Genomic DNA, 22,210 nt, shown 5'->3' with positions numbered 1-22,210 from the left:
AATGATACTGGCTGTTGGCTTGTCATAGATGGCCTTTATGATGTTGAGGTATGTTCCTTGTATCCCAAGAATTTCAAGGGCTTTTATCATGAATGGGTGTTGCACTTTGTCGAAAGCTTTCTCAGCATCTATTGATATTATCATATGGTTTTTATATTTCTTTTTGTTGATGTGTTGGATAACGTTGATTGATTTTCGGATGTTAAACCATCCTTGTGCCCCTGGAATGAATCCAACTTGGTCGTGGTGAATTATCTTATGGATATTTTGTTGGATTCTGATAGCTAAAATTTTATTGAGGATTTTTGCATCAGTGTTCATTAGGGAGATTGGCCTATAGTTTTCCTTTTTTGTGTTGTCCTTATTCGGTTTTGGTATTAGTGTAATATTGGCTTCATAGAACGTGTTTGGTATTGTCCCTTCCTTCTCAATTTTTTGGAAGAGTTTGTGAAGGATAGGCACTAATTCGTCTCTGAATGTTTGGTAGAATTCATTTGTAAATCCATCAGGTCCTGGGCTTTTGTTTTTGGGGAGGTTTTTAATTACCATTTCAATTTCGCTGCTTGTAATTGGTCTGTTTAGGTGTTCTATTTCTTCTTTATCTAGCTTTGAGTGATTGTAGAGTTGTAGGAATTTGTCCATCTCCTCTAGATTGTTGAACTTGTTTCCATATAACTGTTCATAGTAGTTACTGATTATTCTTTTGATTTCTGCTGTGTCCGTTGTGATTTCTCCTCTTTCATTTATGATCCTGTGTATTTGTGCTTTCTCCCTTTTTTCCTTTGTGAGCCTGGCTAGGGGTTTGTCTATTTTATTTATTTTTTCAAAGAACCAGCTCTTGGTTTCATTGATCTTTTGGATTGTTTTTTTAGTTTCAATTTCATTTATTTCTGCTTTTGTTTTTATTATTTCTTTTCTTCTACTGGTTTTGGGGTTTTTTTGTTGTTCTTTTTCTAGATCTTTGAGCTTCGAGATTAGGTTGTTTCTTTGAGTTCTTTCTTGTTTTTTGATGTGAGCTTCTATTGCTATATATTTTCCTCTTATTACTGCTTTTGCTGCATCCCATACATTTAGGATATTGGTGTCCTCCTTGTCATTCAATTCAAAGAATTTTTTAATTTCTTCTTTGATCTCCTCGTTAGTCCAGTGGTCTTCCAGTAGTGTGGCTTTTAATCTCCATGAGGTAGGATAGTTCCTTGCCTTCTTTTTATGATTTATTTCTAGTTTGATGCCTTCGTGGTCAGAAAAGATGGTTGGTATGATTTCAATCTTGGTGTATCTGTTGATGTTTGTCTTGTGCCCCAGTATGTGATCGATCCTGGAGAATGATCCATGTGCGCTTGAGAAAAATGTGTACTCCGTTTTTTTTGGGTTTAGTGTTCTATAGATGTCTGTTAAGCCCAAATGCTCTAGGTCCTTATTTAGAGCTTTAGTTTCTTTACTTATTTTTTGTCTTGTTGATCTATCCATTGTTGATAGTTGTCCTCCAGTCTTTGATCTTCTCTGACAGTCATCTATGTTAAAACTTATCTAAAGGCTGCATTAGTTTCAGATTTCTTGATATACTTCCCTCAGTATATTTCATGATATACTTCCCTTAGGTTTCTGAAAGTACAAAAAAGGAATTTTTATACCCTGACATATTGCCACTGATTTTATACATTTCTGTAATTAACTGCCTTTCTTCTATTAGGGATTTTCTCTACTTGACCACCTCTTAAAGGTTTTTTTTTTTTCTCTCTTTTTGAAGATGGTCTTTTTCTGCTATCCTCCCACATAGCTGGTATCTACACCCACATTCAATCAGAACTCTCAGTAACTAGCTCTTTAAGATCAAATAGAAATTTTTCTATGTGAGACTTAAGATGATTTTAAAAGTTTTCTCTATTAAAGAAAACAATTTAAGTAGAGAATCTGATTTTAAATAGAGGTAAGAAATTATTTCTTCATAAAATTAAGTATTTTTTGGAAGAAGGAAACAGGGAAATGTTATGGTTCAATGTTTTCATTTTACCTAAGAGCATTTTGATGAGAAACTCCCTATTTTTGCAGTTGTCATATGCCCAGTTAGTCATATGTTTGCACTAGTTGATCTGTTTTGGATTCCTTAGCTTTGGGCTACCATCCAGCTCTTACATTCACAAATCTCAGAGTTGATGGTTCCACCAGCAGGCTTTTACCATAGCTCTTTGAATTAGCCACTATTGCTAAAGTAACATTTAAAATAATTTTTATTATATAATTTGTAAGTTCAGGTGCTAAGTATAAAAGATTTTAAAATTTGATAGTGTTATCTACAGATCATTTAATTCTGAAAATTGTGGAATATGTATATTCTACAATCAGAAAAAAAATTTCTAAAGAAAATATATGGTCTTGAGAGAAAGTTGAAATACTATCAGTAGACCCAGGTTCCAGCCCTGATTTGTTTCATGGCTTTTGCCCTTCTTGGACCTCAGTCTCCGTGGTACAAGTAGACTTGTCCTGTGCTCTGTCTCCTACAGCTCATTTGAGTCTTCCAGGGCCAGTGTAACCCTCTTCTTCCCTATGTACATCCATATTTCCCAACAGTAGGATGTTTATTGCTGTGATTGATGTGGGGTAGATTTAGTAGACAAATAAGTTTTTCAAATGCAGACAGTTTCTATGTAGATTTGGAATGCATGTTTACCAAATTTGTTTTCTTAAGTCTAAATTGAATTAATGTTAATGTGGCTTACCCCACTGTTCATATAAGAATCATTCTAGTACAGAGAAAAGCCAGCCTGAGAGTGAATATTAGTAATGCTGAATCAACATTTAGGAAGTCAAGGGATGGCTGATTTCTGATTCCTGTCTGGCGTGAAAAGGGGAGAAACACAGGGAAGAATTCTTCACTTGACAAAAGAGCAAGCCTCCTCATTGGAAGTGGTGATACCATGAACAGAAGTGGCCTCCAGGGCTCTGCTCACTCAGAGCTACAGCCACCTTGTCACCAGCACCCCTTCTCCAGTGTCTTGGACCCCAGGCACCTACTGGAAGTCACCACCTCACACGTTTGTCTCTCTCAGGCCTGCACCCTGGCACGGCGGAATGCTGAAGTATTTCTGAAGTACATCCACAGAAACAACGTCAGCATGCCCAGTGCCGCCAGCCACACCCGGGGACCTGAGCAGCAAGTGAAAGGTCAGTGTGAGACCTGCTGGCCACGAGCCACCTCCACAGCAGGAGCAGAGGCTGTTCACTGGCTTTCATACCAGTGCAGATTTCCTGCTTCTTCTCTTTGGAGAAGAAATAGTTTGATGTGGGGTGGCGTAGGAAGTGATGATTCATGGGCAATTCTTTAACATGCATCAAAATTTGGAATGGAAAAAAGAGCACAAAATTTCCCCAAAGCTTGTTCATGTATCATAGAGTCTAGAGGAGTGCTGCCTAATAGAGTAATCTGAAATAATGGGAATGGTCTGGGTTGTGCAATATAATAGCCACCTGTCACATGTGGCTTACATCACTGAGGAACTACATTTTCACTCCTGTTGAATGGTAATTCATTTACATGTAGATAGCAAATATGGCTAGTGGCTAACATACTGAACAGCACAAGACTGGGATATCTTACAGCCTGCGAACAGGACATGACTGAGAATCATAAAACCCCATTCTAATCCTGGCCTTGCAACTTACTGCTTCAGTTTTTAAAACTTCACTTTTCTTATGTAAAAAGAAGTATGTAATTCTATGAAAAAAATAAGTAGCCTTAAAATTGTTTATTTAAAACAATTTTTGTTGAAATAACTGCATTTTAACATTATATAAGTTTCAGGTGAGCATCATTAAAAATCAACATTGTGTATATACAGCACTAAATTTAACAAATTGCTTCTTATCCAACCATACTAAGCTTTACTTTTCCATGGGAACTGCTTACTCAGAATTATGCTAAAAAAAAACAAAAAACAAAAAACAACAGGTTTTGAATGAGTGAAGAGCTTAACAAATGTCATCTTGACCAAGCAGAGAAGTACAGCTCTGGAGACCAAGGCTAGCGAGGAAACTGAAACTGACTTGGAGTACAGGGTGGGCACAGGCTTTGCAGACCCTATGGGTTGGGTGGATGGGGCGATGCACTGATCAGCTTCAGGGAGAGCTTCCCTCCTTCTAAAAGAGCTCAGGGTTGGGAAGATCAGAGGCCTCTGGAAAGAATGAAAGTTAGGAATCAAAGTCCATACAGAGAAGCGGGAAGCAGGGTTCCTTTTCCAGAAGTGCTACCCTGTTCGCAGGCGAGGGACCCTGTGGATAGCTGGTATTATGTCATCATCCCCTTCCAGCATGTGTTCAGGCATATGTTCTCACTTCCAAATGCAGGCGGCAACTTGGGTGAGACAACTGCCTGCTGAGAGAGCCCACACCCACACCTCCGTATGCTAAGAGGGATGGTCACCTAGATAGCAAGAGATACTATACCTTATTGGGGGCAGATTTTTGCCCACAGGAAAGCCAAGAGATGGAAACAAATGAAACAAATGAACTCTTTAGGAGATTAACCAGGTCTGGGCTTCTCCTCTTGGGCAGCAAAAAGGGGACGTAAAGTTAAGGAAGCCCAGGTTCTCTGCCCAGTTAAGGCTTCCACCTGAGACAGTATCTGCCATCTATCCTATATCACGTTTCCTTTTTTTTTCCTTGATTGCTTCAAGCTTGGCACATGCTGATAAAACATGTAGGAAATCTATCCATCTAGCCCTCTGCTCCTGACGCAACAGAAGCAGAGAGGGAAATAACATGGGCCACCACCTACCATGGCCACTATGGTGCTGTGCTTGGTGCATACCCTCACACTTAGCATCGTTAGATGTAACACGAGAACAGTTTTCTGTTTTTCCTATGATTGTATCCAAAGCCACATGCCATATAGACCTTATTCAAACATAGGTCCCCATGCCCAGGATTTAGAAGTTTTAAAATTCTGCTGTGTTGTTAAAGTACCATATATGCAGCATCTTGTACAGAGCAGAGAGAGAGAGAGAGAGTGGTGTATGACATGGGTTATCCATGCAGTTCCAACAGTTCTCACACCACTGCTCATTACCTGCTTTCTCTTAAAACTCCTCAAAAACAGCTGGGATTCCTGTCCAGTCTACTTGCTCTTCATGGACTCTAGGGACTGATTGAATTAGTTGCTATTTTAGGGACTAATACTTTCCAAGGTTCCATCAAAGACTTACCAGAGAAGAACTTTGATGTGAAGAGAATCAAGGTCATATTTAAGTCACCCTCGGGGTATGCTCTTCTTCCTTTCCTTAATAGAATCTTGTCTGTAGGCTGTCACCCCAGTATGCTGATTGTGATCCCTACTGGGAGTTTCTCTCTACCAAGCTTTTGCTCCCTTGCCTCTGCTGTCTGGATTAGTCCTATGTGGAGGCTTGAAGGTCTTAGTTACCCTGAGCCCGGGATTTGTTCGGGTTCCTCCTGTGACCAGCACCCATCTCCTCTGCCCTGCAGCCATCTTGAGCGAGCTCTTACAGAGGGAGAATCGTGTCCTGCATTTTTGGACCTTGAAGAAGCGGCGGTTGGACCAGTGCCAGCAATATGTGGTATTTGAACGTAGTGCTAAACAGGTATGTCCAGAGCTTTTCCTGACTTTGCCTCATTTCTAGGGATATGCGGAGGTCCCAAGTCTTGGGAAACATTCCAGAAGAGGGTCAAAGCAGCAGGCAGACTAAAGATGGCAGGTGGGGATGACAAAAGTACTGTCAGCCATCGTTCAGCCTTTACCAAGTGCTCTATTCAGAGTTTGGGACCACCAATGGGGCAGAGAATGTGGGGACAGATTGTTCCTAACTCATGGATGATACTGGCCCTGGCCTAGAAGAGTCCCAAGTCTGATGGAGACATTTTCCTTGCTGGTGAGATGTCCCACATCTAGCAAGAGAGGGTCATTCATAAAGACAACTTTCAAGCTACATACTGATAAAATGCAGCATGTTGAGTCCATCACACTGTCCCAGACTACATGGCATGTTTTTCTACTGGGGCTTTGGGGGACTGGATGAGTTTTTTCCTCCCACAGGCACTAGACTGGATCCAAGAAACAGGTGAATATTACCTCTCAACACATACCTCCACTGGAGAGACCACAGAGGAGACTCAGGAACTGCTGAAAGAATATGGGGAGTTCAGGGTGCCTGCCAAGGTAGGAAGCATCCCAAAGACTCCACCCCAACCCACTCTGTAGCTCCCATTCTGGCCAGTTTCACATCGTGAAAAGGAGAGTAACCTCTGTACATGGAAACGCTGGACCACAATGGCAAGGAGGATATTGCCAGGCAAATTGTCTTCTTTAAACCTGAATCACAAAGGAGTTGCAGCTGCTGGGTACAGCATTTGTAAGCAGGAAGTCGGCTCCAATACACTGTGCTTCCAGTGTCTCATTTTCATGCTTCATGTTCTGGAGTCTGCTATTTTATTTCAGGCCAAATGAGGCCCGGGGATGTATTCATGCAGAGGCACATTGCATGTGTGCACATCTGCACCTGTCCACATAGTATTCAAACTTGAATGGTCTGGGAAATCCACCTTTTGGGAAGGTCATTGACTATGGGTGGGTTCACAAAGTAGGTAAGTTTATTTCCTGAAAGGATGACTTCCTTCTGGTCTCAGATGTGCAAATGGGCCAGGCTAGGGTTTCTGGGGAGCAGAACATGCACATGCCACACTCCTGGCTTCACCTCCATTCACACTGAGGCTGGGAATGCTATAAATGGAGAAAACCTCATTTTCATCTGTTTTCACATCTGGGATTTTTATCTGAGGACCCTTGGGTTTGAATGAAAATCTGATCTCTCTTGGGTTCTCTTGGTAGTGTCCCCACCCCTTCCTACCGTGGAGGAGACTTTGGTGTCACTTGCTCACGTGGCAGAAGCTCTTTCCAGGGTGAGAACTGCTTTTAGCTCAAGGGAGAACATAAGAATGCCCATCCTCCCCAGAGATCCCTCTGACTCTATGGCAAATGTTCCTTTAATTTGCTGTGACAAAATTAGTCCCTCAGCCTTATTTCTGAGGTGTTATTTCTGAAGTGGTCATCCACTTTATAAATTGGACACTATGAACTTTTGACAGTGGGGGTACCTTCCCCAGCATCCTTGTGATCTGTGGGGTCTTTTCATCCAATGTGAAAAGCTGTGAGTTCAGAGACTTATTCCTGTGAGACTCATTTCAGTAGCAATCCAAGCAAACAGACTAGGAAGGAAGCAGACGTATAGAACTCTTCATACCCAAGTGAAAATGGCTTTTGAATTACCCTCTTTGTGTCTGTCTGCCTCTCTCCAAATAGTGTCAATTATGAACCATTTGCATGTTGAGAAGTACCAGATCCACTGGCGATCCTACCCACATGAGATGGCTCACAGCAGATACCCACACTGCTTAGGATCAGGATCTGTCCATCACCTAAGTGGAAATGTGGAGGATTGTTTAGTCAATTTAATTCATTGTTTCTTTAAAATCTTCTTTTTATCTTTCCCCTCTCTCCCATTCCCATTGTTAACCACCTGAAGCTACAGCAACTTCCTAATTGGGCTCCATGGTTTTTGCCTCTGTCCTTCTAACCCACCCTGCTCTTCATTGTTGTTCACCTTTAAAGCAGAACTGTGGATACCCTCTGAAACATTCACAGTGTTGTAAATAATGCTACCTCAATAAAAATAAGTAAATAGGGGCCTCCCCAGTGGTGCAGCGGGTTGAGGGCTGGACTGTGAAGCTGTCTGCAGCCTCTGGAGCGCACATTCAATTCCTGACTGGCCAGGGAGATTCCCACATGGTGCGGCAGACCTCTCCTGCCTTGCCAGCTGCTCCCCTCAGCAGTGTCTTTGGTCTGTCTGCCTATTCTGCTCCCTGCTCTGTCTCTGGTGAATCCTCTCACCCTCTTATGCCTCTGACTGTACCCCAGTTCTTGTATAAATAAATAAATCTTTAAAAAATATATAGGGCCTCCCCGGTGGCGCAGCGGTTGAGCGCTGGGTTGCGAACCTGCCCGCGGCCTCTACGGCGCTGGTTCGATCCCCGGCTGCTCCCCGGCCACCGGAGGAGGGTCCCACATGGCGCGCAGACCTCTCCTGCCGCCCGCTGCTCCCCTCAGCAGTGTACTTCGGTCCTTCTGCCTGCTCTGCTTCCCGCTCTGGCTCTGGTGAATTCTCTCACCCTCCCGTGCTTCTGGCTGTACCCAGTGCATGTGTAAACAAAAACAAACAAACAAATAAATAAATAAATAAACATGCCTCTATAAAAAAAAAAAAAATAAAAAATAAAAAATAAAAATATATAAAAAATAAAAATAAGTAAATAAAACACCACTTTGGTCATATCACCACCCAGCTCAAAAACTTTAATGATTCTGCAGGCTAGCACTCAGCAATTCCTACACAATGCCACATTACCACCCAGATTCATCTTCCATGATTCATTTATGCAAGTTTTGTGCTCCAGATAAATATATGTATTGTTTTTAACCTTCTGAGGGATAAATCCTATACTTTCTTGCCTCTGGGCCTTTTCTATACATTTCTCTGCCTGGAACATCTAGCTCTTCCCTCTAGTTTGTACTTGTTAAAAGGAGCCCACCTTTACCCTCCAGTACCTTCTCTGTGATCCTGCCTCTGTTCCAGGAGCTAGTCTTGCCCATCCTGCACTATAACCCTGGTTGTCTATAAAATCCTTAAGGTACTTGGCATGAACCACCCTGTTCTCTAGGAATCTGTGTGCAGTGTTATCTTTTATATGAACCAGCTAGAACCTAAAGGATAAGAATCTACTTTATTCATTCACCTGACTGCGTCTTATGCATTGGAAGCAGACCACAAACAGAAACAAAGACGTTTCTGTAGATTTCGGCCCCCCCAAAAAAATCTGTTTTTAATTTGATTCTTTCATTTTGGATCTCTGTGATTTCTCTACATACTCTCCAATAATTGGGAGATATCTGTCTTCCAAGATATCCATCTTTTTTATATAGGTGTCCTCGGGGTATGAAATATATATATCATTGTGGTTTTGATTTATATTTCCCAATTACTAATGATGTTGCAAAGAAAACACTTTTTAAACTGGCAAATTTATCTTGGAATGTGAAAGAAGCTATAGATAAACTGGACTTAATTCTTCTGCAAAAAAAAAGGGGGATTAAGTGATAATGAAAGTGACTGGAGTCTTAGCTGAACTAAAAATTATGTCTTGGAATTCAGATGGAGGAAAGGGAACAGTGAATTGTCAGATAGGCATTTTAGATGGAGAAAAGGGTCTCAAATAAAAGATGAGACTCTTAAGAGGAATGTAACTCACATGTAATAGAAATTTTTGAAAGGTTTAGTTTTTCATATATAATGGCAAATTATTCCCCATGGAATGATTATGAAGATATATCTCAAGAAAACTGCTTACTCACAAAGTGAGCTCAATAAGCTCACATCTACAGAGAACATATCAATAAATACACAAAATATCAGTAGAGAAAGGCAAATTAAAAAATGATAATGAGATTAAAAGAAACATACCAATATGGCAATACCTTAAAGACTTGTGAAAAATGCTAAAGACACAAAGGATTTTTTAAACAAGTACTATTCAGAATAAGGTTCACTGACCAAAGAGGGATAGTATAATATTAACTCTTCAAAGGAAGGAAGGGAAGGAAAGAAATAAAGCTTAAAAAAAAAAAAGTAAAATTACAGAACCCTTTAAAAAAAAAAAAACTACATTTTCCAGCAGATAAAATAGAATTCTAAATGGAAAGGGTAAAACATGCCTTAGGCACATGTAGAGCTTAAGATAAGTGATCTGTCAGCTCCAAAGTTTCAGATCCAAGTAAATTATATTCCCCAAAGTTTCCCTCTTGTCGACCAGTTCATATCCATACTTCTGAACCTAGCATTCAAGAACTACAGAATGACCCCTACTTTATCAGTCTATATAATTTACTATATTTGAGTGGCAAGATTTGAGTTTCAAACTGGCTTAATATCAAGGAGAAACTTAATAACATGATCCACTCTATGGGAAGAACAAGAAATGTGGCATAGTCTCACCTCTAGAGATGAAAACAGGAACGGACTGACACCCTCTGCAGTTCTAGCCAGTCATCTAATCACAGAGGATCAGAGATACATTACCAGCGTCACTGTGATCCTGCTTCCCCTCTCTTCTGTCTCTGCCTTCTGTGTTTCCATTTTCCTCTGCAACCAACTATCCAGTTCCCCATCTCTGCAGTTCAGATCCCCAGAGAGACAACCTTACTTGACCCAGCATATTGGCACTGTCCTGTTTAGACAGAGCTTTTAAGTCAGGACACTCAGATGTTACTGGCTGCATATTGAGGGGCTGCCCTCATGGGACACAATTTTACCTTTGATCTCATCAGCTGTAGTCAAAAATGTGCAGATTGTGTGGTGCCACCTCAGTCGTGGGCATGGTTGGAGTCCAGTCTGTGGGTCAAATTTATCACCTAATTCTTCCCAATATAAACCTCAACTCTTGCGGATATGGCTTTATTACTACCAAAATGTTATTTACTCATTTTTTATTCAAATTTTTGGTTTCCTTACCATCTTCTTGGCACTAGAGATACAAGTAAGACAGATAAAATACTCATCTTTTAGGAATCTGCGGTCTAATGAAGGACTCATAAATATTTCTGTGATACCTGCTGAAGTAGAGGCTTCCATGTGGCGTTGCGGCAGTGTGGGGAAGGACATCACCCATATGCCCAGTGGGGAGCACAGGAGGTGTGAGAGGGCCATAAGGTTGAAAGAGGGGTGAGTAGGAGTCACTCGTCAGAGCAGGAGGGACACGGAAAATCAACATGGTGGAGCTTAGGGGCCTTTGAGAGCAGTGAAGACAGGGACTGTCACAAATAGGTCAGCCATATGGAGAAGGGCTTGTCTACATTGCCCATTTTACTATTTGCTCCCTGGGTTCCCCCAAATCTGGAATATTTTTGGTCATAAGACAGTCTCCTTCTTGACTCTGAATCACAGTTTTGATGTCTTAGGATATAATTTCTTCTGAGAGGGCAACTGACTGTGAAACCCTATTTTGTGCCATCTCCTTACCAAGAGTAGGGAATAAATATGTAATTCTAAGGCGCTCACATAACAATGGACTTCTTGGTTATAGTTGCAAAAGTTAATCTCTGTCTTAAGGAAACAGCAAACTTAGGAGAACTGTTCTCAGAAAGAAAAATAAACCTTAAATGCATAAGATAGAGGTCCTTAGAATACCACTGTCTCTTCTTACTCAATTCCCAGTGCTATTATTCTTTGTCTTTTTTTTTTTTTTGCTTTTTTTTTCAGTTTTTTTTTTAATAATAAATTTTATTTTTATATTCCCCATACAATTGCAGCCCCCCCATTCTGACCCCAATCCCTCCCCTCCCGCCCCCCACCCCCCAAAAAGTGTCTCTGGTTCATAGTTTTTTGTTGATTTTGATTTTCACTTTCTTATAGTTATTCATTTTCCTGGTCCCTTATTTAAGTTTTCTAGATTCCTGCTATGAGTGAGACCATCCGGTATTTTTCTTTTTCTTTTTGGCTTATTTCGCTGAGCATGATCCCTTCCAGCGCCATCCATGTTGCTGCAAATTGCATGTGTTTATCTTTTTTGAATGCTGAATAATATTCCATGGTGTATATGTACCACATCTTCTTGATCCAGTCATCTATTTTTGGGCATTTGGGCTGTTTCCAAAGCTTAGCTATTGTAAATAGTGCTGCTATAAACATAGGGGTACAGGTGTTCTTTGGAATGGATGTTTCTTTGTCCTTTGGGTAAAGACCTAGGAGTGGAATTGCTGGATCATATGGAAGCTCTATGTTTAGTAGGTCCAGAAATCTCCACACAGCTCTCCATAGTGGTTGGACCAGTTTGCACTCCCACCAACAGTGCAGAAGAGTTCCTTTTTCTCCACACCCTCGCCAACATTTGTTGTTGCTAGTTTTTTTAATATGTGCCATTCTCACTGGTTTGAGATGGTATCTCATGGTAGTTTTGATTTGCATTTCCCTGATTACAAGTGATGTTGAACATTTTTTCATTTGCCTGTTGGCCATTTGCATTTCCTCTTCAGAGAAGTTTCTTTTTAGCTCTTCTGCCCATTTTTTGACTGGGTTATTTTCTTTGTTGTTGCTGAGTCTCATCAGCTCTTTGCAGATTTTTGTGATCAGTCCTTTATCATTAGTGTTGTGTGCAAAAATGTTCTCCCAGTTGGTGGGGTTTCTCTTTGTTTTTGTTATTGTCTCTTTTGCTGTACAGAAGCTCTTTAATTTGATGTAGTCCCAGCTGTTTATCTTTGCCTTCACTATCACTGCTTTGGGTGATGTGTCTGTAAAGATGTCTTTGATGTGCAAATCACGTAGTGTTTCGCCTATATTTCCTTCTATATATTTTATGGTTTCAGGTCTTATGTCTAGTTCTTTAATCCATTTTGAGTTGATTTTTGTGTATGGTGTGAAGTAGTGGTCAAGCTTCATTCTTTTGCATGTAGCGACCCAGTTTTCCCAGCACCATTTATTGAACAAACTTTCTTTGCTCCAATGCATAGTCTTTGCTCCTTTGTCAAAGATTAGTTGACCATAAATCTGTGGGTTTATTTCTGGATTTTCTATTCGATTCCATTGGTCTGTATGTCTGTTCTTGTTCCAATACTATGCAGTTTTGATGATTATGGCTTTGTAGTAGAGTTTGAAGTCTGGGAGTGTGATGCCTCCATTCCCTTCTCTTTTTTTCAGGAGAGCTTTGGCTATTCGGGTTTTTTTGTGATTCCATATGAATTTCATCAATAATTGTTCTATTTCTTTGAAGAATGACATTGAAATTTTGATTGGAATAGCATTGAATCTGTATATCGCTTTTGGTAGGATGGCCATTTTAATAATGTTTATTCTTCCATTCCATGAGCAGGGGATGTCTTTCCATTTCTTTGTGTCTTCTATTTCTTTTAACAGTGTTTTATAGTTTTCTTTGTATAGGTCCTTTACCTCTTTTGTTAGATTTATTCCCAAATATTTGATTTTTTTTGTTTCAATAATAAAAGGGATGGTTTTTTTGATTTCTTCTTCTTCAGATTTATTGTTTGTGTATAGGAAGGCTACTGACTTTTGCGTGTTGATTTTGTATCCTGCCACTTTACTGAACTGATTGATGAGTTGAATTAGTTTTTCTGTGGAGTTTTTGGGGTTCTCTATGTATATTATCATATCATCTGCAAATAGTGATAGTTTGACTTCTTCTTTTCCTATTTGGATTCCTTGGATGTCTTTCTCTTGTCTTATTGCTCTGGCTAGGACTTCCAGTATTATATTGAAGAGCAGTGGTGAGAGTGGACATCCTTGTCTTGTTCCAGATCTTAATAGAATTGCTTTCAGCTTTTCACCATTGAGAATGATACTGGCTGTTGAAAGCAGAATAGATGAAATGGAAGAACGAATAAGTACTCTTGAAGACACAGAAATAAAAAGAACCAAAACAGAAAAGGAAAGAGAAGTACAAAGGAAAAAGAATGAAGAAAGACTTCAGGAACTATCTGACTCCATGAGGAAAGGAAATATAAGAGTTATAGGAATTCCAGAAGGAGAGGAGAGAGATGTAGGAACAGAGAAAATATTCCAGGAGATAATTGAAGAGAACTTCCCAAACGCGAAGAAGGAGCTGAAAATTGATATACAAGAAGCAAGAAGAACACCAAACTTCCACGACGAAAGGAAAAATACAGCAAGACACATAATAGTAAAGCTCCCAAGAATCCAGGACAAGGAAAAAATAATGAAGCTGGCAAGAGGGAAGAAACAGATAACATTCAAAGGAAAACCAATCAGGCTGACATCAGACTTCTCTGAAGAAACACTACGGGCAAGGAGAGAGTGGAGGGACATAGTCAACAGACTCCAAGAAAACAGATGCCAACCAAGAATATTCTTTGTCTTTTTATGGCTAAGAAATTTCTTCTGTCCTCACACCCACCTTCTTTCTCTTATACCAAAACTCTTCTAGGCCTTTCTCTCCTAATTCTGGGTATCAGCCCACTATCCTGTGGCAGGAGAGGTTCTGTGTGGTGAGTTGCAGGACAGCTGGAGCCCGAGTCTCCCTGGCCACATAGCAGAACTAGCTCTCCCTCTGGTATTTCTTGGGAAGGTCAGTCTCTCCTGGGGGAGGATTGTTGATGAGCCTGGAAAGGTGTGGGAGGGGGAGGATGATAGAATCACAAAAGGAAGGCTCTCTGTCTGGTCTGCTGCTGCTCTAGTAATTTTCTGCCTTGGTTTCCCTTGGTTGTCCTGTGTGATTAGATGTCCCTCCTTACTACACCTTGGACCTACTTTTCTCCTGTCCAAAAGATAATTTTATTCCTTAGAATATTACTTCAATGTTCTTCACTTTCTCTTAAAATCTATCAGGCTCCCTTGAGATTTTAGAGTTTCAAAGTTTAAAATTAAAAGATGAGCAAGCATCACTTGTTAGAACATTCCTCTATTTCCAGACTTTACGCTGCGTGATTCCCCACCTCACAAGACCTTTCTTGCCCATGCCATTCCATCTTCATTTTTTTCCCTTTTTTAAAATTCCTGCAGTGCTAACTGTACATATCCACATGCATACATCTCATTTTGGCATTCAATTACATAATTCCCCAAATTATGTAACTACTCTGTGAAAATCATGTCCCCTTTAGAGAATATAGATCTGTGTATGGGAGGGGTGGGTGGTGTCTCTTTTTTCTTTTGTTTACCTTTCAAGATTGTCCCCACAGCGTTCTGTACAATGCTGTGGACAGAATAGATGCTGAACAACTCTTTCAAGAAATGAAATCAACCCCACACACAGAAAAGCTCCACCTCACTAAGCCCTGGATTCTAGCTTCATTAACTCTTCTCTTTTTCGCTCTAATAGAAACTAATGATAAGATTCTGGTCATAAAATACAAACTTTAAATCTACTAGATGGATTTCTTTAGTTCCTGACATGTACCAATTTACTTGGTATTTAGAAAGCCTACTTGAGGGAGAGAACTAGGAAATAAGGAACAGAGGCACACCGGTTCTGTTGCTTTCTGGTGGCGTGAACTTGGGCAAGCCCTATGCCTCCCTGCATTTCTTTCATCCATGGTTCAAGAGTACCATACCCTTTCCCTCCACCTGCCTTCTAGGAGTGCTTTAAGACTCAGTGTCTCAGATGTGATGTTAACATACTCTGTAAACTGGTAGCACACTCTGTAATCGATCATCATGGTGGCTAACATATATTGCTGACTGAGATCTCACTGTGAGCCCTGTGCTGCAGACATAGTTCTAAGCATTCTGTATTATTAACTCATGTAATGCTCACAACCGACAGTGGAGGTACTATTACAACCCCTATTTTGAGAATAAAGGAATGACACACAGATGGTTTAAGTAATTTGGTCAAAATCCCCAGCTAGTAAGTGACAGAACTGGGGTATAAGCCCATGCAGCCTGGCTGTGAGGTATCTATGGCTGCTATAAAGAAAGGCGGGGAGATGATGTGAAGAGTTACGAGAGTAAATGTAATCCAGTAACTTATGATCTTCTTTTGGGACAGCAAACAAAGGAGAAGGTGAAGCTTCTGATTCAGCTGGCTGATAGCTTTGTGGAAAAAGGCCACATTCATGCCACAGAGATTAGGAAGTGGGTGACCACGGTGGACAAGCATTACAGAGACTTCTCCTTGAGGATGGGGAAGTACCGGTACTCCCTGGAGAAAGCCCTGGGAGTCAACACAGAGGTGTGTGTGAGGATTGCCCAGTGGGGTGTCCTACTTTCTCATGTCTCCCCCCCCCCTTACTACTTCTCTCACTGGAAGCAGTTTCTGAACTGCTGGCTACTAGAACACTTGCCTTGTGTGGTTCTTCTACTGGACAGGTTGGGGCTTGCTGAGCTATTCACCTCCAGCTCCCTTTCCCCAGCCCCCATGATCAGTACTATATATCCTGCAAAATTGACTGGTCAGGGCTGGGGTCTCTCACTATAGAACAGAGTTTTTCTCTGTGTAGAGTTAATTGTTGTCTTTGAAGACTGACCTCTTTATCCTGGCTTCAGTAGTACCATCTTCTACCCAATTATGTAAATCAGCAAATGATTAGAGTCCCCAGTGCTTGTTCAAGAATAAGGGATACAATTTGTGCAAAGGCTATTTAAGGTTTCAACTGAAAAGAGGTACTATTTGCAACAAAGCAAGGGAAGACTTTTAATCTTTTCTTTATAATGGGGGTCAGTAACCTATGCATTAAGAGCTAAATACAGCCTGGCAATTTAAGCCTAGGATTTCTAATTCTAGGTTCATGCTCTGAATCAGAGCAGACTGGAGAATGAAGTGGTCAAACCATTAAAACTGGGGCATTAATGGTTCTCCCGATTGGAATGTAATATTTTTTTTCTAGAGGTTTCCATTATATAAGTACCAAACAGTGCTTGAAATAAGCAGAGATGGGCAATTGGAAAATTCAGTAATTGTTCTATTCTGTTGTTTTCTACTTCAAAAGGAAATTGCTTATTTAAATAAAAATATTCACTTCTTATTATTCTATCTTGACAAATGAAAATTTTCTTATATTTTTATGTGCTTCTGTTTCACATCTATTTTAATGCTTATGATCAAATTTGAGGTAATTTATGTGTTTAGATTTAATCAGTACCAAAGTCCTTGGGAAAACAAGACACTAATTGTCAAATGTGTTCATTGTTTTCTTCTTCCTGGGTTTAGTAGCCTTGAACATTTGACCTGAACATTTCATATCTTTATTATGTGGAAAAAAATCATCCCACAAAGAATGCTTGTGGGACTCCTCATCCTCTCATCCTTCTCTGTCTCTCTCTGTGTTTCCTCTCTGCCACCTCCCCTGATTCTAGTGAGTTGCTTTCCCAAAACATGTCTGAGGTGACTGCTATGATCTTTCCACATAGGATAACAAGGACCTGGAGTTGGACATCATCCCAGCAAGCCTTTCAGATCGTGAAGTCAAGCTACGGGACGCCAACCATGAAGTCAACGAAGAGAAGCGAAAGTCAGCTCGAAAGAAAGAGTATGTGTTGGGAGCTTCTGCCCAGTTCACAAGCTCCTCATGACTGTGCTTGATTTTCACTGCTCCCTGTCTTGTTTGACAGCTTAATGTGTATCATTCCAACCTACAGAGGTTGGAATGGATAGACATGATATTTCCATTGAATATATGGTATCACTCTGAAGACTTTTATGTCTGTTCTGCCCTTCATCTGAGTCTGCTTCATGGATCCCCACTTCCCAGAGAAAACCTTCCTTTTAGGGCAGCAAACTTCACAATCTCAAAACTCAATATGGACTAAGCCAAATATTCCTTGGTCCTCCAAATTAGTTCTCCCTTCTGATTTCCTCATTCATATCCATGGTGCCATTCCCCTCCTCGTTTTCTAACCTTGAAACTGTGAAGTAATCCTCAACTAGTCCCTTCGTCTTTTATAGCATTTCCTTCTTCAGCCTCTCATGTCTCTATCATTTTCCCCCATTCCCAAAGACTCCTATTTCTGGCCTCCTCACTATCTGTCTAGATTACTTAAAAAACATTCCCAGGCCTTCCTGCCCCATCCTTCACCCAGTTCACCTGGTGTGGATGCCAGATTTACCTTTTTAGTAGCATTTTGCTATTGTTATTACTAATACTCTTCCTACCACCAACACCTAAATGTTTTATGGACTAAACATTGTATTAACTGCCTTATACTTATTTTCTCATTGTATCTTACTAGTACTTCTCTCTGGTACCTATTATTATTCCTATTTTACATATGAGAAATAAGACTTAGAAAAGCTAAGCAACTTTGCCCAAATCATACAGATATTAAACAATGGAGTCAAAATGAAAATCAGTTCTATCTGTTCTTCACTACACTGAATACTATGACTCATTTTACCTGCCCCCAATTTTAAATGGTTTCATATTACCCCCAGGATAAAGATCAAATACCTCTAGAAGCTATCACTTAGGCTCACCTAAACCAATCTTATTTCAAAGTACTTTTCAATGCAAATGATAGACTTCAGTCAGATTATTTTTATTAACTCCTTTCATTTCTAAGAGAAGTTATATCTGTGTTGTGCATTATTCCTGACCTGGAATCCTTCCCATTTTGTTTTTCTTTCCCTTCCCTTCCATTCTCTCCCTCTTGTTCTTTCTTTCTGTTTGGCTTTATTTTGCCCATCTCTAAATCCTATTTATTTTAAAACACCCAGCCCATATCCTATGCCCTGTGAATCTTTATTTACAGTCTCCACTGCCATTGATCCTTTCTACCTTTATACTGATTCGTATTGTACTTGTTCAGCTGATTCCCAAGCATATAATTCTAAATAGATTATAAACTTGAGAACAGGAAATATTTTACATTCTCTCAGAGGCAGGGACTTGGCGAATAATGAAGATATTATAATTGATCAAGAAAAGCTTATAGAATATAATTAGATCTGGAGATTAAAAGCTTGGGAAGGGAAAGAAGTTATCTAGAATCACATAACAAATAGGACAGTAGCAACTTACTTGAAGTTGAAGGATGTAACATTGATCCAGAAGAAAGGAAGGCATCTCTGGAATGCCACATGACTCTTCCTCTGAGTTAGTCCAGGTATTCAGATTTCTGAGTCTTGGCCTGGTGAATAAAAGGATCTCAAAAGCAAAGAATAGGTACCTAGAGTTGGGTCCAGTGAATGATGTGTAGAGCTCAGGTTGTATAGCTGCCATTTATACCTACTCCCAGGTTAACAATAGCCTAAGAGGAAATGAGGCAAAGAGATTTGACAGAAAGAGAGTAGTGGAGGTTGTTACATTTCAAACATTTTGGGAGAATATGATGTTGCCTGAGATTTTCATAAATTGAACTGTATGTTTTCTCAGAAAAAGAGTGGATAGGATCCAGAATCCATTTAGGGAATTGGGACCAAGTTAATTCAATTCCTGCTCTGTTCTCTAAGTTTCTCAGCTCCATTCTCAGAAAGTCCTGATTCCAGATGGGCAAAATGCATTTTGCTTCTTTGGATTGGCAGGTACTTATTCACCCACATTTCACACTAATCAACAATTATGGAGAATTGGATAGTGAAAACAATGAACATTGTCAACTTCACTATCCATTTCTTGATCAGTTTGCTTTCTTTATGTTGATAGTACAAAGTCACACATATCCAGAGCTCTCCCAAGGGCTTTATGAAGAATATTTTGACAGATTCTTTTTGGTTAGTTCTGGGGAAAAAATACTGTGTCCTAAGATTTAAAAACCGTATGTAATCGATTCTATGAAAATGAAGTTAAACCATATGTCCCTTGGAGCTGAGGAAACTAAAGCTGTCCTGTGAGGTCAGAGCTTGTGTTTCATCTGGGGAGAGTATTAGTTTGTTTGGCCTGCTGTAATGAAATATGACAAATTGGTAGTTTAGACAACAAAAATATGTTCTTTTGCAGTTTTGGAGGCTAGGAGTCTGAAATCAGGGTGTTGTCAGCATTGTTTCCTTCTGGGAACTGGGAGTGACGGATTTGTTCTAGGTGTTTCGCCTTGCCTTATAGAAAGCCTTGTCATGTTTACATAGCAACCCCCCTTAATATACATCTGTGTAAAAATTTCCCACTTGTGAAGGACACCTGTCATTTTGGAATGAGGACCACTCATCTTCACTAGTTACATCTTCAATAATTCTATTCCAAGTTTGGTTACATTCCAGAGTTGAGATTTCAACACAAGAATTTTGAGGACACAATTCAACCGATAACAGGAGGAAAATAAGGAGACCATATATGGTCAAATCTTTCTGCTGGACACTCTCTGGGTCCCCAAAATGCCGGAAGAGGGAGGGGAATAAGAGAAGTATGGACAATAACACAAAGTGGGGTAAAGGATAATGAAGCTAAATAATAAAGAAGGGCAGGCAAAACTGCAGGAAAGAAGTTGGAAAAACCAGGGAGAAGGTAGAATGGCAGACAGTAAAATCAAAGACAACTTTGCAAAGCCTGTCCGATTATTTTCCTTCTGTTGTCCTTTTTTTTCCTAGTTTATGGTGTGTTAGAAATTTTGTTTATATGATTTTGTTTATTCGTGACAACATTCATGTATAGTCAACTGTTTTATAAATGAGAAGTCTGAGACTTAGAAAAGCAAATCCTACCTATAGTAAATGACAATATTAATTCAATTCTTGTCTAGCTCCAGAGCTAATCACTTTCCATGCCAGACAGTAAATATTTGTGTAAATATTCTTACTGAGTAGGAATAGTAGGAGAGTGCATAACTAGCTCCTGTAAAAAGGAATTTTTGAAATCAGTACTTTTTTTTAAAAGATTTATTTATTTATACAAGAACCGGGGTACAGGCCAGATGTTCAGGAGAGTGAGAGGATTCACCAGAGACAGAGCAGGGAACAGAACAGGCAGACTGACTGAAATACACTGCTGAGGGGAGCAGTGAGTGAGACAGGAGAGGTCTGCTGCACCATCTGGGCATCTCTCTGGCCGGCCGGGATCAAATCTGCGCTGCAGAGGCTGTGGACAACTTCACAGCGCTGAGCTCATCCTCCTGCACCACCAGGGAGACCCAATCAATACTTTAAGTAAGAAGGCCACTGCTATAATAATGTGTTGCTTTAAGAAAAATCCCACTAAAATAGATGTCCAGTAAAGGATGCATCTCATTTTAGTATTTCTTATGAAATTTCCAAAGAAAACTTTTAGGGAACAATCTTTGTCATAATTTTCATATAATGGAATACCTGAAAATAGAGGTTTTTCATTATAAACTACCATAAAAAGATGACATAGAAAATCTAAGATACATGTATAAACATATAGTTTGTGCCATATTAAATATTATTGCATTTTTGTATGCCAGCTAACAAGCATCATTTCTAATGAAGATTTGCAAAATTAAAAAACAATGTGAAGTCATGCATCATAATAATCCATTGTGACATTAGGGAATCCTCACACTGAAAATATGTGTACAGTTTCTCTTTCTGGGTGGCTGAAGTGCAGTCACTTAAATTGTTAACTTACACTGTATTTGTGATCACTCGCTCAGCTTCATGCACATCAGTTTGTGGTATAAATGAGCCCTATTAGAAATAGTGTTGAAGTTTTCAGGATAATCTAGGCCAGATGTCAGCACACTATGGTCCACAGGCCAAATCTGATGCATTGCCTGGCTTATATAGTCTACAAGCTAAGTATTATATTTTCAAATAGTTGAAAAAAATCAAACAAAGAATATTTTTGGACATGTGAAATTAGATGAAATTCAGATTCCAGTGTCCCTAACTAGTTTTTTGGAACACAGCCATGCTTATTTTTTTCTTCATACTGTCTATGGTCCATTCATGCTACAACAGCAAAGTTGAGTGGTTCTAATATAAATTGAAGAGCCCACAAATATTTACTGTCTGGCTCTTTATAGAAAAATTTGCTCCTTCCATCTCTATAGTGGTGTCTTGGGCCTCTGTTCTTGGCTTGTAAACCTAATTTAACTTACAGTACTTTGAACTTTAACTTACAGTACTGTTATGGTATAAGTTAACAATTCCACTGAACAGAAAGATCATTCTGGGTGCTATAGGATAAATATAGGAAGTGGAAATGTAAACTGTCTAGTTGGTAAGATCAGATATGAATGGTGCTGAATGCCTAGCCATACATGCAGCTGGAAACATGTGTATCAACACACAGACACAAAGCAGTAGAACTGGGATGTGAATAGAAGAGATTATGGAGTTAGCTGAGCACAGATGCTTTGCTGACAGGCTCCAGAGCAAAGGGTTGAAGGAAAGAGACTCAGCAGATAATACTCAGAGGCAGGAGTTTTGAAGAAATGAAGAGATACCTGTTGATGAAGTAGAAAAATAGGACATTCAAGAATGTCATAAATGGAAGTGGAGAAGTGAAGTATTATACCTCTGACCAACTAAAAGCTCATTTGTTTCCTCTAGATTCATCATGGCTGAACTGCTCCAGACAGAGAAGGCTTACGTAAGGGACCTACATGAGTGCTTAGAGGTGAGTCTTGCAGCATTTAGCTCACATCTGTAGGAAAACGACATCCTTGTGTCAGCGCTCAGTCAGCGCCCACTGCTTTGTCGTCTCTCCAAGCTAAGAAACAATAGTCAACCAGAGGAGACCTTACTTCCAGAGTCAACAGTAATTGCATGGGAATTTAAAGTGCTTTTGAAA

The 22,210-nt window shown here is 39.9% G+C and overlaps 1 protein-coding gene across 1 annotated transcript in view; it reads left to right on the top strand.

Moving 5' to 3' along the window:
• Positions 1 to 22,210, top strand: part of LOC119257450 (kalirin) — a 476,694-nt gene that overhangs the window by 393,636 nt on the left and 60,848 nt on the right. The window contains exons 20-25 of the mRNA XM_054701110.1: positions 3,051 to 3,165; positions 5,479 to 5,594; positions 6,047 to 6,169; positions 15,577 to 15,759; positions 16,938 to 17,056; positions 21,970 to 22,036. Coding sequence (XP_054557085.1) covers positions 3,051 to 3,165; positions 5,479 to 5,594; positions 6,047 to 6,169; positions 15,577 to 15,759; positions 16,938 to 17,056; positions 21,970 to 22,036 — 723 coding nt within the window. The remainder of the gene's footprint in view (positions 1 to 3,050; positions 3,166 to 5,478; positions 5,595 to 6,046; positions 6,170 to 15,576; positions 15,760 to 16,937; positions 17,057 to 21,969; positions 22,037 to 22,210) is intronic.

This window comes from Talpa occidentalis, unplaced genomic scaffold (genome assembly GCF_014898055.3).
Source record: "Talpa occidentalis isolate TD23 unplaced genomic scaffold, MPIMG_talOcc4v2.1 talOcc4.4, whole genome shotgun sequence".
Taxonomy (NCBI): Eukaryota; Metazoa; Chordata; class Mammalia; order Eulipotyphla; family Talpidae; genus Talpa; species Talpa occidentalis.
The sequence above is the reverse complement of the archived record's forward strand: the minus strand, read 5'-3'. Positions and strand labels throughout refer to the sequence as shown.